Here is a 17693-nt window from a genome sequence, read left to right as displayed (position 1 = left end):
TTGTTAGCAATATTAGCCATGTAGCTCCATTGCTAAACTAAAGAAGCAAAATTTGTCAGTGATCAGTCAATCTGTTTCTAAACACAGGACTGTTATTGACCAGATTTCAGTCGGGTAGAGGACTGAGTAGTAGGATGTAGTGAGTGCGTGGTGCTGGTACAAGTGTAAGAACGCGTCTCTGGACAGAAATAAGCTGCTAATAAAGGGCTAGAGGATAGCTAACAGAAATGGGCATGGCAGTAGGTGTGCTACAGTCTCTGTACACCTGTGCACCAATGAGGTGGACCTACAAGGTCAGGGGTTCTAATAAAGTGTCTGGTGAGATTTAAGCCATACATTTTTGCAAACTTTCAAATGTACAGGGAAATGCACTGCTTTGCTTGGCTTGACTCGAGGGTCTACAAATATGCTCAGTTCCACTGTGCTGCTCTCCCCATTTTATTAAACGCACAGTGAAATTCATGAGACCACATTGAACCAGAATGAAGACCAGGTTGACTGAATAAGGGTTTTAGGTGTTGTGTCGCCTGAGCAGAGCTAGTCGGTCCCAGCTGCCACTTCAAATGCTGTTTGTACACCCACTGAGAGGGAGAAGTATGGGGAAATGATAGCCTCTATAAAACCATATACCCTGCATGGTGTGAAACAACTGGCCTTCTGCTGTGTTTAGATAAAAATGTCATAGTATAGCAGTAGGCAAGATTATCAGAAAACCTGCCATGGAACTAGTACAGCACTGGAAATCAGAACTGGCTAGTTAAGTGGATCATAAAATGGACATGCCAACTAAAGTCTCAATCGCAAATAAATCTCATCTAACTGATGTTTTGTGGTGACGTCAATCTTACCCTATACAGCACTGCATGCTGCTACTAACAGAAAGCCACAAAAACTAGACAATACATGCCCCACAGTCAGTTCTAGTACATCGTTAAAAGTGTTCATTTATAACCCTTGTACCTACTGTACATTTATGTGTACTGCATTAAAATTTCATATAGAATGATAAGCATATTGGATTTAATCGGTAGGTAGATCTGTGGGGCGATTGCTGCTGGTTCAGTACTACCTGGTTGTTTCTCTGTGAAGTCTCCAATTGTATACCTGTGAGATGTATCAATAAGGTAAATGTGTCTAGTGGCCAGTAAATGTGCATAGTATGGAAAAACGCCATTAATCCATTAACAACACACACTATCATGCCACTCTTATTAGTAGCATACATTGAAATAGGTCAATAGGTAAAAACATTTATTAAAATATAATAAAATATTATTAATATGAGTGGTAAAGCATAAAAATGAAAGCAATTGGATAGCATAGCAGATTTCCTATGAATATTTTTTCATTACAGTATTATTTCACTCACTCCTGTTTTACTCACTTTATAGTTCTATGCAATGATCAGGAGCGCACAAATGAATCAAAGTCAGCTGTGATGTTTTTCATGCTAACATACTCCCTCTTGTGCTGTATTGGTTAATTATTTTATAGTTGCAGTTAAGTACTTTTGAATGCCAATTTCCTAAAAGAGTTTTTTGTTTCAAAATAGACTTTTTTGCTGACATAGATTCTGTCTAGCTGAATGCCAAATGCAAGTTTAATATGTCTGTGTTTATGTTAAACCTTTGAGTTAATTCCATAAAATGTGAATATATATCGCTGCTAGTTTGGTGCATATGGAATTCCATCTGGGTACCAGTGGAAATTAAGATTATGCTACTGGTGTTAAAAGCAAATAGGTGTAAGTACCAAATAGGTGTAAGTAGCCTATCCTCAATTATTCAAGTATATACACATATTTAAATTACAAGAAGCAGGTTTGGCAAGCCCCTCAAAACAACAAAACCCATACAAGTTAATACAGAATTACACCACTAATTACCATGTTGGTGTCCCTGCTGTGCTGAGAATGGTTTACCATTTAAATGATATCTGGTCATCAGTTATTTCCCATCGATGGCATAATGAAGGAGGGTTGCCAAATTCTGATTCTGAATAAATTGACACTACCCTTATAAGTACTACTGAAACCCAACTAAATCCACTGTTTTTGTGGCTCTGTTATTTTTTTGTACCTTCTATGAGGATGGGTGCACTAACCTACTCGGTGAGAGCTCAGCAACCTCCTCTGTGTTCTAAGTGCTGATGGGACGTGACTGTGCCACACACCGGCATGATTCATGGTGTATTAGTGCTGAAAATAGAACCAAGCAGAAGTGCAGTGTAGAACTTTAGGCTCCTGCTGGGCGACCTGAAGGTCAGACAGAGCAGGCAGGTCAGTTTAGAAGGTAGGAGCTGGAGTCCAGCGCAATTTGCTGATTTCTTTGTTCTGACACAATGACTAAACATGGTAATTAACTTTAGAGTTGAGTCAGGTGTGCTTAAATAAGAAAGTCACCAAACTGTGCGGGATTCACAGTTCCCCATCCCTGACATACAGAAAATGGGACTGACCACCAAAACTCTCACCATCAGATGACCGGTACTTAAAGCTTTTTTCTGTCCATCTTTCCGCTGTGAGAGGACAACACTAGGAGGCAAAAAGGATGTGTAGGTGTCAAGAAGTTGTTAATGATAAATGGAAATAGACAAAAATGAAGTAGCAACTTAAAGAAGCTGCTGGTGTTCTCAGAACGATGGACTGGCCACAGCGCAGTCCAGACCTCAACATTGCTGATTGCTTGGGATTACTTGGATTGTGAGAAGCAGAGCATAAAGTTCTTAAGCTCTTGGAAAAATCTAAAGCAAGACAAAAGAATAGAAAATTGGACACACTAAATATAGAAAAAACTTCTGTGTAATTCTCTGTTAAATATGTTTTCTGATATTTTCCTGAAAAATTATTGATTTCTATGTAACGCTTGTTTTGTGACACGCCTTTTCAACATTGCGTGGACATTGGAGGTGGTGCCACTGGATTGGCAGACTGGGGTGGTGGTGCCTCTTTTTAAAAAAGGGGACCGGAGGGTGTGTTCCAACTACAGAGGAATCACACTACTCAGCCTCCCTGGTAAGGTCTATGCAGGGGTACTGGAGAAGAGAGTCCGGCTTATAGTCAAACCTTGGATTCAGGAGGAGCAGTGCGGGTTCCGCCCTGGTCGTGGAACACTGGACCAACTCTTCACCCTCTCCAGGATTCTGAAGGGTTCATGGGAGTTTGCCCAACCAGTCCACATGTGCTTTGTGGATCTGGAGAAGGCATTCGACTGTGTTCCTCGGGGTATTCTGTGGGAGGTGCTTCGGGAATACGGGGTACATGGCTCTTTGCTACAAGCCATTCAGGCCCTGTACAAACAAAGCTGGAGTTTGGTTTGCATAGGCGGCAGTAAGTCAGACTCGTTCCCAGTGAGAGTTGGACTCCGTCAGGGGAGTCCGTCTCCGTCTAGGCGCAGTCAGGGGATGGAGGGTGTCCGGTTTGGTGACCTCAGGGTCACATCGCTGCTGTTTGCAGATGATGTGGTCCTATTAGGGACATCAGGCCGCGAACTTCAGCTTTCGCTGGATCGGTTTGCAGCCGAGTGTGAAGCGGCCGGGATGAGAATCAGTACCTCTAAATCTGAGACCATGGTTCTCAGGCAGAAAAGGGCGGAGAGCCCTCTCTGGGTCGGGGATAGGCTCAAGTATCTTAGTAGTTCAAGTATCTCGGGGTCTTTTTCAAGAGTGATGGTACAAGTGAGTGGGAGATTGACAGGCGGATTGGTGCTGGGTCAGCAGTGATGCAGGCTCTTTACCGGTCTGTTGTGGTAAAGAAAGAGCTGAGCCATAAGGCAAGGCTCTCGATTTACCAGTCGATCTACGTTCCCACTCTCACCTATGGTCATGAGCTTTGGGTAATGACCGAAAGAATAAGATCGCGAATACAAGCAGCCGAAATGAGTTTCCTCCGCAGGGTATCTGGACTCTCTCTTAGAGATAGGGTGAGAAGTTCAGTCATCCGGGAGGGACTCGGAGTAGAGCCGCTGCTTCTTCACATCGAGAGGAGCCAGTTGAGGTGGTTCGGGCATCTGGTTAGGATGCCTCCTGGACGCCTCTCTCGGGAGGTGTCACAGGCAAGTCCAGCTGGGAGGAGACCCCGGGGAAGACCCAGGACACGCTGGCATGACTATATCACCCAGCTGGCCTGGGAGCGCCTCGGAATCCCCCTTGGAGAGCTAGTGGAAATGGCTGGGGAAAGGGAGGTCTGGGCCTCATTGCTTAGGATGCTGCCCCCGCGACCCGAACCCCGGAGAAGCGGAAGATAATGGATGGATGGATGGATGGATGGATGGATGGATGGATGGATGGATGGATGGATGGATGGATAACGATTGTTTTGATTGGAAATAAATGAAGGGTGATCTCTGACTTTTACACAGTACTGTACATGTGAACAGAGGTCCCTTCAACACAAAAATCCACACAGTTTAAGACAGAGGCTTCCCAAGATTAGTAAAGGCATTTGCAAAATGAATGCTTGGTATGATTTCTCTGCCAAATCAAAAATGATGTTAAAAGATGATGTTATTTGTTGCAAGATTGCCCAAGGTATGCTAGATTTTGTGCTACTGTTATGAAGAAACTGCAGCTGTCCTCAAAATTACTACAAAGTTTGAAAAGCAAACTGAACCAGACTTAAAAGTGAAAGTTGAAATGAAGCGTAAAGACCTCATGTCTCAAGGCTAGGAGTTAAATTTCTACGGCTGTTTGCTCAAACACCCCCCAACACACCACACACGCCACACTCCATAACTATAAACACAATTACAAGCTCTTGAGGAAAAAAACTCCAAAGACCAGATGTGAAAATCTCAAAATTTGATGAGCCCTAAATCAGTCTTTTTAAAACCCATTTATTTTATTGACAATGAGCAAAATATCTCAAGAATAATTGGTGATGTGCACAAAGTGTTACTACATTTACTCATGAGAAATGTTGTTCTTTTGTGTTTATTCAAGTTCAAAGAAACATTCTGGTTCATTGAAAGCCTGCTTTTTAGAAGTTTGGATTCTCTTGTTTGCAGCATAAGTCAAGCACTTGTAGCAGTATCACCAGTGTTGGGTAGAATACTTTGAAAAAGTAGTGATGGCTGAGTACTAAGTACACTAAGTACACATAACAGTATTCAGGAACATATTCCATTACAACACATGAAACCATAACATATTCAGAATATATTTAGAGTACATTTTGAATAAATGCTGTTGAGGCTCCTTGGGACAAACTCTGCTTTTGTAATTTCTAATTTACACTTTCCCCACTGTTACTGGTTCAGTAATTTTCTTCATGTAATTCCTCTGCTAATGTTTCATGAAAAATGTATGTATTTAAATGTTATAAAATTCTCAACATAATTTATCCCCTGAATTAATCAAACAATTTACTGTATCCCAATAACACAGCTTTGCAAATTTGACTATAAAATGAGTATGATTTTTAATTAATGGCATGTATGTCATTGCCACAAAACACAGTTATTCACTCATGAACATGTCCACTTCTGAGGAAACGGTTCAATTTCATCATCACTCAAAAGAGTAACACTGAGATTAATCTTATCTCTTACATTTATCAGTCTTCTTCAGTATTTGTAAAGAAGCCTTTTTAGAGCTCCATGTGCCATGCACTGATTGTAAAGTATTTAATAAACAAGCAATTCTTTTAAAGATGGTATATATTTTAAGTTTAGTGGGTAACTATTCTACAAGCATCCTTCTAAAAATGTAAAAGGTGTTTTGAACTCTGATACTACCTTTACAAAATGGACTGAATACAGATACTTTTAGATACTTAATTTTTGACATTTCCATGCAGCTGAATCTTGTGTCCTACCTTCAGGTGTTTCGAGCCAAAGTCAGCACTTGGCAGTAGCAGTCTGAATGTTTCTGTGGAGTCAGGTTCTGAGGGACTATTAAAGACACAGTTGTGCTAATGCTGGGCATAAGCCTCACGCTTGAAATATTTGACATAGCTTGTAGTGCAAAAAGAGTGACAAGCACAATAGACTCACTTGCTGTCACACTTAAAATTAGTCATCTAGTGTGTGTGTGTGTGTGTGTGTGTGTGTGTGTGTGTTTGAGTGTGTGCATGAAAACAGAAACCCTGGCACTACATCATTTGAACACAGCAACTGCCCTTTTCTGTTGTGTTAAAATTTCATAATTTCATAATCAACAGAAATGCTCCAAAATTGCTTGGAATAAAATCTCTTTACAATAGCTTACATTGAAAAGCAGTGTAGATGTTGTCACCAACAAAACACAAAGAGGCTAAAAAGCTGTTAACTTAGATTCCTTTGTTCACTGATATACTTCAGTAAAAGTAAAAGTATTAAGATTAGTATTCTCCTGAGTATTAAGAAAATAGAAATTACAAATCCACCTATATTTTACATATGTACATGTACTTGAGTAAATGTAATTACTTACTACCGATCTCTGCTAGTGAGTAAGGGGAAATGTGCTCAACAGGCTGTCATTACTAATATGTGACAAACAGCATTCTTTTAAAACTTACCACGTGGGGCAGTCCTGGGCTGGAGGTGAACCAGCTCTGTGACCGGAAGGTTGCCAGTTTGATCCCCTCAACTGACAGCGATGACTGAAGTGCCCTTAAGCAAGGCATCTAACCCCCAATTGCTCCCCGGGCGCTGTGGATAGGTCTGCCCACTGCTCCGGGTAAGTGTGCTCACTGCCCCCTAGTGTGTGTGTTCATGTGGGTGTTTTACTGCACGGATGGGTTAAATGCGAAGGTCTAATGTGCAAACACAGCTGGCAAAATGATTCTAAATGTGGCATCTCTTGTGCCACAAGTTGAATATGAGACTTTTCTATTTCTCGGTCAATATATCTCCACACAGTGCACTATGTGATAAACATAAGCAATTTTTTTAGTTGTGTACTTAAGTGAAATGTTGATGGATTTGTACTTGAAAATACTTTCATCTTTAGTTCATAATAGTTTTTTTGGGCTTTAATGTCTTTCTGTTCTTTTGGCTTAGCTCCTGGTCTGCTTTGCAGTACAGCACTCAATTTAAGCCATATTGTTTTACAACCTTACTTCCAAAAAAAGGCTGTGAAAAATGTAAATGTAAACAAAATGCAATGACATTATTTTGAAAAATGTATGCTCATTTTGAATTTGATGCCAACAACACATTCCAAAAAAAAATTCTCAACATAAAATAGCAAAGAACTTTTGCTTTTCATCAACTATGGTACAATATAACTTTAAAAGGTTCAGAGAATCTGGAGAAATCTCTGTACAAAAGGGAGAAGGCCAAAAAAACAGTATTTGCTGGCCGTGATCTTTGGGCCCTCAGGCAGCACTGCATTAAAAAAGACATGATTCTGTAGTGGAAATCATTGCATGAGCTCAGAAACACCTCTGAAAACCACTGTCTGTGAAAACAGCTCATTGCCGCACCCACAAATGCTAATTAAAGCTTTTAAATGCAAAGAAGAAACCACAAATAAAAACATTCCAGAAATGCTGCTACCCTTCTATGGGCCTGATCTCATTTAAATGGACAGAGTGGAAGTGGAAAATTTCCTGTGGTCCAATGAATCAACATTTAAAATTCTTTTTGGAAATCATGGACACTGTCCTCCAGGCAAAATACCCCTCAGCTTGTTATCAGTGCACAGTTCAAAAGCCTGTATTCATGATGGTATAAGGCATGGGTGACTGGCAAATCTGTAAAGGCACCATTAATGCTGAATGATAGATACATGTTTTAGTAATATGTGCTGCTATCCAGACAACGTCTTTTTCAGCAAGACAATGTAAAACTACGTTCTGCACATGTTACAACAGCATGGCTCTGTATTAAAACTACTAAACTGGTCTGCCTTCATTCCAGACCTGTCACCACTGATAACATTTGGTGCATTATAAAATGAAAAATATGGCAAAGGAGACCCTGAAGTGTTGAACAGCTGAAATCCTATGTTAAGCAAAAATGGGAAAACATTTCATTTTTAAAACTACAGCAGTGTCTCCTCAGTTCCAAAACACTTACATAGAGCTGTTAAAAGAAGAGGTCATGAAACACAGTGGTAAACATGTGGTTTGCATGAAATTCAAAATGGGCATATATTTTTCAAAAACCAATAAAATTTCTCAGTTTCAGCATTTTATTTGATGTCTTTGTGCTATTTTCAATGAAATATAGGGTTTAAAACATATGCACATCATTGAATTTTGTTTTTATATCCTGCCTTCTACCCAATGACAGATGGGATAGGCTCCAGCATTCATTTGAATATTCCTGTTCCATCTAAAATGGTGCAGCAATTACATTCTGGTGCCTCAGGCACAATTTAAGGTGGAACGTGAAAATTCAAACAAGTTGAGAGACAGTGTACAAGAAACTATTCCACTTGTGTGAAGAAGTTTCCCGATGGAGATGTGAGAAACATGGCTATTGCTGAGCTAAAGCTTAAAGTAAAGTAAGTCTGCGTTTTCATTTTTTTTTTTTTTTTTTAGCCTATAGTAGTAGATGAGCACATATTACCAAGATGGTAAAATGGACATTAAATGTTGTGGCTTGAGGTGGGTTGATTTTTATTGAAAGGACAAAATGGCTCTTCTTAACATTTGGGTTGCCTACACCTGTACCAGCTAAACCAAAATAGATCTAGACATAAGAAATCAACCATCAATGTCAACACTTAAAAATGATCAAGGACAAGGTCTTTCAACTGTCTACCTGTGACAAAATGATGAAAATGAACTTTGGTAAGATGGCTGCAAGTTTTTCCTGTTTAATCTCACTTTCCAAAGATTTCTCCTTCACTGGCTCAGCTCTCCAGTCTCTTTCCCATTATGATGTCAGACAGCTGGGATGCTATTTAAGCATATACCACTTTGCTGCTGTTGTCACTACAGCCAGGAAGTACACAGCACACCAGATATATTTTATCTGTCAGGATGATTTATTAAGTAACTATGTGGCTATGTGTACACAACAGTGGCTCTACAAGTGCTGCTGTTGTGTGACGCCAGTTAAATACTATCTGTAATGACAATTGACATGTTGGCATGTTGTAGTTACTAAAAAATTACACTGCAGCCCTTTAGGGAACACAGAACTCAATTGGATTTTTCTTATCTGCTACTTCTTAAATTCTACTTAAATTTCTTTTTGTTTTTGGATAAGCTATTTTTACTTCTCCTTAAGTCAAGTTAAAAGTGGTTAAAAGTGAGCTGACCTTCAGAAATCAGGCCATAGCTATAAAATTATGCCTAAAACAGCCTATTTCCACTGTTACGACAATTTTAAAACAACTGGAGCTATAGCGAACCTGCCAAGGTGCACATTAACCATCCTGGAACTACATGATTTTACCATCTCATTCGAGAACTCTGGTGGTCATTCAGTTTGCATACATACTGCAAACATGACTTGGTTCTCCTCTACAGTATCCGGACAATTCAACCCTCTCTCTCTAAGGAGGCCACACAAGAGCTTATACAGTCTCTTCTCATCTCAAGGCTTGATTACTGAAACTTACTCTTGCTTAGTCTTTCTTAGGTGTGCCATCAGGCCCAGATCCAACTGATCCAGATTGTAATAGCATCGCTTGTCTTCAACCTTCTTATGTTCGCTCATGCCCCTCCACTGCTGTGTTTCCTTCATTGGCTTCTGTGGGCACTGTTACTGCCCACATCTGACTTAAAATTCTTGCCTACAAAGCCAAAATTTGACCTGCTCCTCCCTACCTGATGGCAATGGTCAAAACTTGATCTGTATCTTGAGCCCTTCAATCTTCAAGTACAGCTTGGCTTGACCTGCCATTCTTCAAGACTCTGATCTGTCTTATGACCCAGACGGTGGAACAAACTTCTACTGGCTGTACAAACAGCAGACCTGCTCATTGTCTTCAAACACCAACTGAAGTCCCATCTCCTTCTGAAGCACTTAAATGAACACCAATATAGCAATTATTAAAATGTTTTGTATTGCACTAATGCAATGCCTTAATTCTGTATTTTAAAAACTTTCTTTCTAGGTATGAGCATGGACTCCTGTTTCTGGCAGTATCTAAGCTCAAGGGTAGTTGGACTCTAAACTTTTTGTACAAGTTAGGACACATCTTGAAATGGACAAAAAATCTGTTTGTAAGTCACTTGTAAGAACAGCGTCTGATAAATGCTGTAAGTGTAAGTGTTCATTTTCCCCCACTCATAATAGGAAGGATGGTAAAAAAAATGTAACTTTAACTGGAAGCAGATACTCAAGTCTTGGTCTGAGACCATAAACTAGTGGCTTTGGTCTTGTCTAGGTCTTGACTTCATTTGGACTTGGAGTCTACTCTTGGCCTTGGCATAAGGTCGACTGGAAATTATTGTCAAGACCAGCTGAGTGTGATGCCTCCATCTGAGATAACTGGAAACTCAATTATTATTGAATATCAACAAAACCAGATTATAGAGTCCTGTCATTATATCAGAGGTTCCCAAACTTCTGCAACTCGGACAAGCTTCTATGGATTTAAGCGATCAATTCATGTTTTTCTGACTTCTAATAAGAAGGCTGGTTTTCTTCTCACTGACTTTTTGAGCTACATGTGCTATATGTCCATTCTACAGAATTACTTTTTCTTAAAAAGTATTTGGACATGATATCTTTATAAGGACTGTCTTGTAACCTTTTAAACCAAAGGATTTTATTGAAACAGTAATGATACATTCAAAAATTTCTTTTGAAGTGAATTTGAAAAAGTTATAATTTTGAATGTAAATCTTTACTTAAAGAAATGCTGTCCCATATTTTCAAGTTATTATCAAGACATAGATATATGTATTTTACATAGATACATTATTTTAGCCACACTCCTGCATGTCAGAGCAGGAAGTGAGACAGTATCCCTGTCCCTCATGGCCATATGGGGAGAAGTTAGATCCCATTGTTTTGAAATAAATGCCTCCCAAAATCTGAAAATCAGTGTGTAACATTAAGGATATTCACTACCAAAACACATACTTTCTGTTATTATTGTTCTGTTAGGGAGAAGATGGAATATTAAATAATGTAAACATAATTAAGTTATAGGGTAATTTAAAACGAAATGATTTTAGTCTATTTTTCTGTATAATCTATTGTTATTATTATTGTTGTATTATTATAGACAATATGAAAAGGCAGCTTGTCCTCATTTGAGTGGACAATTATCTCTAGAAAAGGTCTTGTAGTGTGTGTGGGTAGGGAGCACTTTTAACTGACACAAGCTGCCATCTAGAGGAGCTGGTATCACATTACACAGGTACTTTCCCACAACACATTTCCAGTGTACGGCCTGAATCACACATTCACAAACTGCATTCCAGTGAACATGAATATCAAGAAGTCTTCATTTGCTGAGTTGTGAAATTACACTAGAGATGTAACCATAACACTCGGCCTGGGAGTGGAAATGAATATACAGTTATTTTTTGGGAAAAGTAGAGACTATATGTAATATAGGAGGCATTGGGGCAGGAAGCAAGTATGAGTTGCTTTTATTTAAACACATTTCAGAGTCCAAAAACACAATAGCAGAGTTGAGTAGAACAGATAAATCCATGACAAAGCCAAACAAAGTAAACAGAACTAAACAAGAAACAAAAACCAACAATGAGAGAAACAAGCAACAGGGTATATAGACACAATGCAAGACAAGGGGATTGAGCAAACATAGGGGTATAAAAACAGAAAATGAGAAACACCTGAGACCAAAGAGATTGCAGAGCTAAGAGACAAAGAACAGGTAAAGACAGGGCAGGATAGGGGAGGAGCCAACATGACAACAAAAGTCAATGAAAAGACACATGTCAAAAGAAAACAAAGGCACATGGCAGATAAAGAAAAACACAGCACTAGGAAATCAAGAAAAAAGCAAAAACAAAAAGACAAGGACAAAAATTGAATGGATATTACACTATATTACAACTTTTAGACTAACTTATTTTTTTTATCTAAAAATGCTATCATAACTTTCTTATGTAATAACTCTATTATAACTAAGTTATCTAAGCTAAATATTTTTTTTTGCCATCGCAATATCCCTTCACAACTAAAAGGCAACATTACCGTCTACTTTAAAAGGAATGTCAAGCACCTTTTGCTCTAGTTTGTGCGTTGGCAGAGCCCACCACAAGCCTGACCTGATAAACATCAGCCCAAATCAAACCAATGCGAAAACCAAGACAACAGATCAAAAGGATAGAGGTTAGAGAGAGTGTGAAAGAAAGCGAGAGAGACAGAGAACGGAAAAAAAACACCCTACCCCTCTCCTCTTCTCATCGCTCTTTCCACGCGTCTCTCTCTGAGCATGGTGCCCCGGTCTGTCTTGGCCCTTTGGTGCTTGTCTGGGGAGGAAAGAACTGGAGGAAGTTGCACTGATTAGGTTATGTTGTATGGGGAGTTCACTATCTGAACTAAAAGAAAACACAATAAGCGTCTCATGAGTCTCTTACCTTATACAAAAGACATGAATATCTGCATGGTTTTATGCAGTGTGTTGGGGGACATGGTACTAAGACTACAAATACAATAAGACCTCATAGACAAAGAACAAAGATGACAATAATCCCTGAACCATTTACATTTATACATTTGGCAGATGCTCTTATCCAGAGTAACTTTCAGTTTAATCATTTTGCAGATGTAGGTGAATGTTTTATTAAGAATCTTTTCCAAGGTCTTTGATGGCATTTCTATCTCTGGGCATTTAGGGCACAGTATGGTTACAGATCCAAATCCATAAATATCTGTACCTTTGTGGAGTACCTATATCTATTTCCCACTTCAACTTGGTAACAAGGGGAGAGGAGAAAGGTAAACAAAGTCAGCACAGGTACTCAAGTACAATACAGCTTACTTGGCAGTGCAAATGACAAGAAAATGCATAATCATGGCTTTGTAACTGAACTGTGCTGCCAGCTAAACTAATGGCATTGCATAGTGTGCTTGCCCAGGTGGGAATCAAACCCCTGCTGTGTGGAGGGCAGTGAGATTACCCACTATTACCCATTCCAACTGCAAACTATGAGAACTTATAAACAGTAGACCTGGTTAGATTAAAATAATTCAATTCAAGTCAAGTCAAGCTTTCACAAAACAGCTTTACAGAAAAATCAGTGTCCGAGCCCCCTTGTCCAAGCCAAAGGGAAACCTTGAGAGAGGAACCCTTCCTCCTCTGGTCAACACTGGCTATTAAACAATAACACCAGACACCACATTAAGTTTGATCATTAGTATAAGTGTAAAATACAGAAAAGGGGAAAAGCTAGAGAAACAATGTCAAAAATGTATTTATTTATCATCAGAAGGGTCAGTGGCATGCAGGTGAGGCTTACACACCGTTGTACAGCAGGATGTTCCATGGTGGTCAAACTAGCCCAGAAGGCTGGTAAGCAATGGGCACCTGATCAAGGCAGATGAAGCAACAGCATCAGACCGCACAGGATGGGCAGTTGAATACTTCTTCCACAGGGACCAAACTTAAACATGGCATTTTCCTGCAAATGTTGCTGCATAATTATTATTTTTAAGTTTTGGGAAAAAATTAAAGCAAAAAATGTAAAATGTTAAACTTAACTATGCTTATAGATATATACATTGTTAAATTGAATTATGCTTAAATAACCTCTTTTTTTAAATTCAACTAAGTATCTCTTTATCTCTTTAAATACACCCTAACCCCTTACATGGCAGAGGTGCACTGGCAGCCACAAAGCTTTATTACAAATGTCTATAATCAAAGAATAGGTCAGCCAGGTTGTAAAGAGGTCCCAGTAGTTACTGAATGAAAACCCTTAGTATGCAATGTCTATGATTTTGAGGCATTAATCTTTGATAATCCTAATCCTGATCCCAACTTTAACCTCAGTCCAAAGACCTAAACCTAACCTTAATCCTGGTCCAAATTCTAACCCTAACCGTAACACTGTTGAGAATCAATTGAGCTTCAGCAGCTAGTTTGTAAACAATTTGCACACCTGTACATAATGTAAAGAAGACTATAGTGTACTATGAAAGTAAAATGAGTCCAAACATTTGATTATGTCAGCAGGCATTTTGCATACAATATAGTCACATACAAACCCCATGATCTTTGTTTGCTATTATCATGACTACATAACGAATAGCCCAAATGATTAATATCGCTATCTTAGACTGACAAGCATGCCAGCTTCTCAACTACATCAACACGTGCTTTCAGCCACTTACAAAACATCTGCTAATTTATGGCCGAGAAGTGTTATGCAAGTGTCCTGCCACTAGGTGTACGTATTGAGATGAACCAGGTCTTGAGAAGGACGTAGGCTGCCATCTTAACACAGTCTGCCCATATAAAACAGCCTTGTTACCTAACCACCTAATGATATTATCCCTGATTGAATGATTGCTGTTATAATGGTTTCAATCGACAGTGAAATCATTTGCAATGAGCAGCTTGTGACGTTGCAGGACGCTTTGCTTTTTGCTGAGATGGAGTTATTTCAAATAGGCATAATGAATACAATGGATGGTATTACAGATGAAATACTGTGAGTGTAATAGTAGAATGTTGATGGTTGGAGATTACACCAGAGCCCTGTGCCATTTCTCATTCTTTCTAAACAGTGTGTTTGTCCTCCCACCCCGACCTCCTCATTCACCATCCGGCCTGTACTTATGCAGCCCGCCATTTGGTGTCTCTGTTCCCATAGAAACGCAGCCAAGGACCATGTTTACCTCTCTCACTCACTCTCTCCTCCCTCTCTGTCTTTCTCTCCTCTTCTTGAGCAATGTTCCCTTGGGTTTGGTCTTCTATTTTAGAAGAAGCCACGGATATGACATTGATTCAGGGTGTTCTTGTGTTTGAACAGCGCAAGGTTTTTGAAAGAAAAAAAAAAACATTAACGGACTGGATAATGGAAATGTATTTAGACAAGAGCCATCCAAATAAGAGCTCGAGGGTTTAACATTTTGCAGTATGACATCCTCGTGTATCACAAAACTTAATTGCTAAATGAATTACCAGACAGTGATTTCAAGGGCATGACAAAAGAGGTCGCTCGGTACAAAGAACAGTGAATTATTCAAAGCAAGAACTTTACCCAGAGATGAATACAGATATAGCCAGTTTTTGTTTCCATTTGCGTCTGCATGTGCATTTCGCTGCTGACCTCTCATTGGACTGAAGTTGTGAGTCTCCCAGGTTTGGGGGAAATAATAGCTGCAGGGTTACAACTCTCATGGGGCTGCCACCACAGTCCTCTCGGGGGCATCCTGTCTGTCTCAACCCAAATGTGCCTTAGATCTCTATCTGTGCTTACTGGAGTCATTCAGGGGTAACCACATTCTTACTTGTGCCTACTATCAAAAATTTACCTAAAATAAATGACATAGCAACTACCTGGAAGGCCCAGAAGAGCCAATGATTAATCACATGACTGGATTATTTAATGGGTGCTGTTCTTGGAAAGCAGCAGTGGCAGTCTGCACTATAGTTAATGATTCTCCACAGGGGTAAATGTGTCTTTTATCAAGCACATTAATCAATAGGCTCTAGACAGAACACAACAGCAAGTGGGACATGGTGAGAGAGAGGGAAGGAGAGAAAGAGAGACAGGATCAATCCTTTTAGCTCTGTCGCTACAAATCTGGTCTTCTTACACTCACAACAGAGAGCTATCTACAAATCCCTCAAGACTTGCAGCCAAAAATAGCCCACAGACAGGACACTTACAATTACAGGTGTGGAAGATTGAGTAACATCAAACACTCAAGTACAAGTTGTACATTTGATAGAAAACATGTATTTGCATAGTCTCAACAGCTATATAGTCTCAACAGCTATATATATATAAAACAGCTATATATATATAAAATATTATAAATGTCATTATTATTATTATTATTATTATTATTATTATTTTATTTTTATTTTTTTATTTTCTTCTTTTGTCAATTTCCAATTCTTAGTAACAACTTCTCAACAGCTACACATTATCTTGTATCTAATTCCTTCAGAAATATCCCCTTAATTATGAGTAACTTGTACTTAAAGGCCATTTTGACTGGAAATCAATTGAATAGAAGAAGGTGGTCTCTGACTTTTGCACAAGATTTTATTCTTGTTTTTTCTCTCATGCAGTTAGGACACTCTAACTAGCAGAAGTCCTCTAGCCATGTGCGTGATCTATGCCCATGACCTATGGTGCGTGACCCACGTCTATGAAGGTTAGCACGCTAACTCTTATGTCGTCTTGCAGTAAAAGAGCCTCCTGATATGGGGATATTAGCATGGGCAGGTGAGTGCGTGGGATGGGACAGGCAGTGTGTGGGTGAGAGTGTGCGTGTTGTGTGTGTAAGACAGAGAAAGAGAGAAAGAAAGAGATGCAGAAGAGGCTCCTCAGAGACTGCAAGCTGAACTGAAGTGACAGGAGTGGCTGGGAGAAAAACAAAGCAGCAGAGAGGCTTGCAGATGGAGTCTCCCTGCTTATAAATACAGGCAACCTGAATAAACATCATCACGCACACTTGCAGTGTCTTCCAATTGGTAACATGGTGGGCCTTTGGATGGAATTGCACTATTTGTTAGAATGGTTAGAACTCTGTCGTACACAACTTCTCATCAGTGATGCATTCACAGACTTGTCGTTTACATAATTTTCCATTTGTGCGTGATGTAGCAGATTACCTAAAACATATTTAGTGTTGAAATTTGACTTAGTTTAACACTAGAGTGACAAGACTAATGCTGCTAACTAGCAATAAGAGTCCATTTTTACCCAAATGTTTACATAAATACATCCACATCCAGGTCTTCATTAAGGTCACCCAGACTTGTCCATGTGGTTTTAGACACAGTACTTACTTAGGACTTACTGGGTACTGTACAAATGAACAAATCTCTAAAGAGAAATTGGAATTTGGCACAAAACATGATATCTAAAATGGCTGTCCACTGCAGACAGCCACATGGTGTGGATTTGCTCATTTTTATAGATCACAGTAAGTATTTCATGTTCTAAACCACACATGTGAGTCTGGATTTGGTTTTGAGAGATGTTTTGGATATTTACAGAAAAGATTTGGCTGGTTGTTGACATCTATTGTTTGTTAGCTTGATGGCCTTGTAGTACAAGTGGTAAAATAAAGAAGCAAAATTTGGGCATCAAACATGTTTTGGTTAGCCTACCTAAGTGGAACGTAAGTGGAAAGCGTAAGTGGAACATTGTGTGACTTTGTGTGAGACTTCTGGTTAGATACTGCATTTTCACTATGCAAAAGAAGCACCATAATACCTTTATTTTTGGTGTCACTCTGACATACTGTTTTCTATAACTATATAAAAGCACCATGCTGCCTTTATTATTAGGTGCTCTGTAATAGTTTGTTTGTGAATGTGTGCACATTGAATCCTTTCACACTCACCACAGTGTTACAACATACCTATGAAGAAGGGTCATTATTTTATTGCTGGCATATTAGAAACACTGTGTCTAAGTGTTAAAAATGTTCCAAGCCAGGTACATTTTGCTGTACCTACTTCTGGCTCTTACTGGCACCTCTTAATTATAAAGTAGATAAAGAGTTGAAATATGAATATTGCTACGTGCAAGTTTACACTGCTGCACACTGAATATCATAACACTGGGAAGCTCATCTACACCCCAATCAAACTGGAAAGCTTTGTCCAGTGTGGTAGTTAAGTTGGTTTGGCAGTAGAAACTTAAA

General features: G+C 39.3%; 1 protein-coding gene across 1 annotated transcript in view; it reads right to left on the bottom strand.

Moving 5' to 3' along the window:
- si:ch211-247n2.1 (calcium-activated potassium channel subunit beta-2) overlaps positions 1-12324 on the bottom strand; it is a 47752-nt gene extending 35428 nt beyond the window's left edge. The window contains exon 1 of the mRNA XM_017699313.2: positions 12250-12324. Coding sequence (XP_017554802.1) covers positions 12250-12296 — 47 coding nt within the window. The 5' untranslated portion in view covers positions 12297-12324. The remainder of the gene's footprint in view (positions 1-12249) is intronic.
- Positions 12325-17693: the final 5369 nt, after the last annotated feature.

This window comes from Pygocentrus nattereri, chromosome 15 (assembly GCF_015220715.1).
Source record: "Pygocentrus nattereri isolate fPygNat1 chromosome 15, fPygNat1.pri, whole genome shotgun sequence".
In the NCBI taxonomy this organism is placed as follows: domain Eukaryota; kingdom Metazoa; phylum Chordata; class Actinopteri; order Characiformes; family Serrasalmidae; genus Pygocentrus; species Pygocentrus nattereri.
Note: the sequence above shows the minus strand (reverse complement) of the source record. Positions and strands in the feature narration are given on the sequence as shown.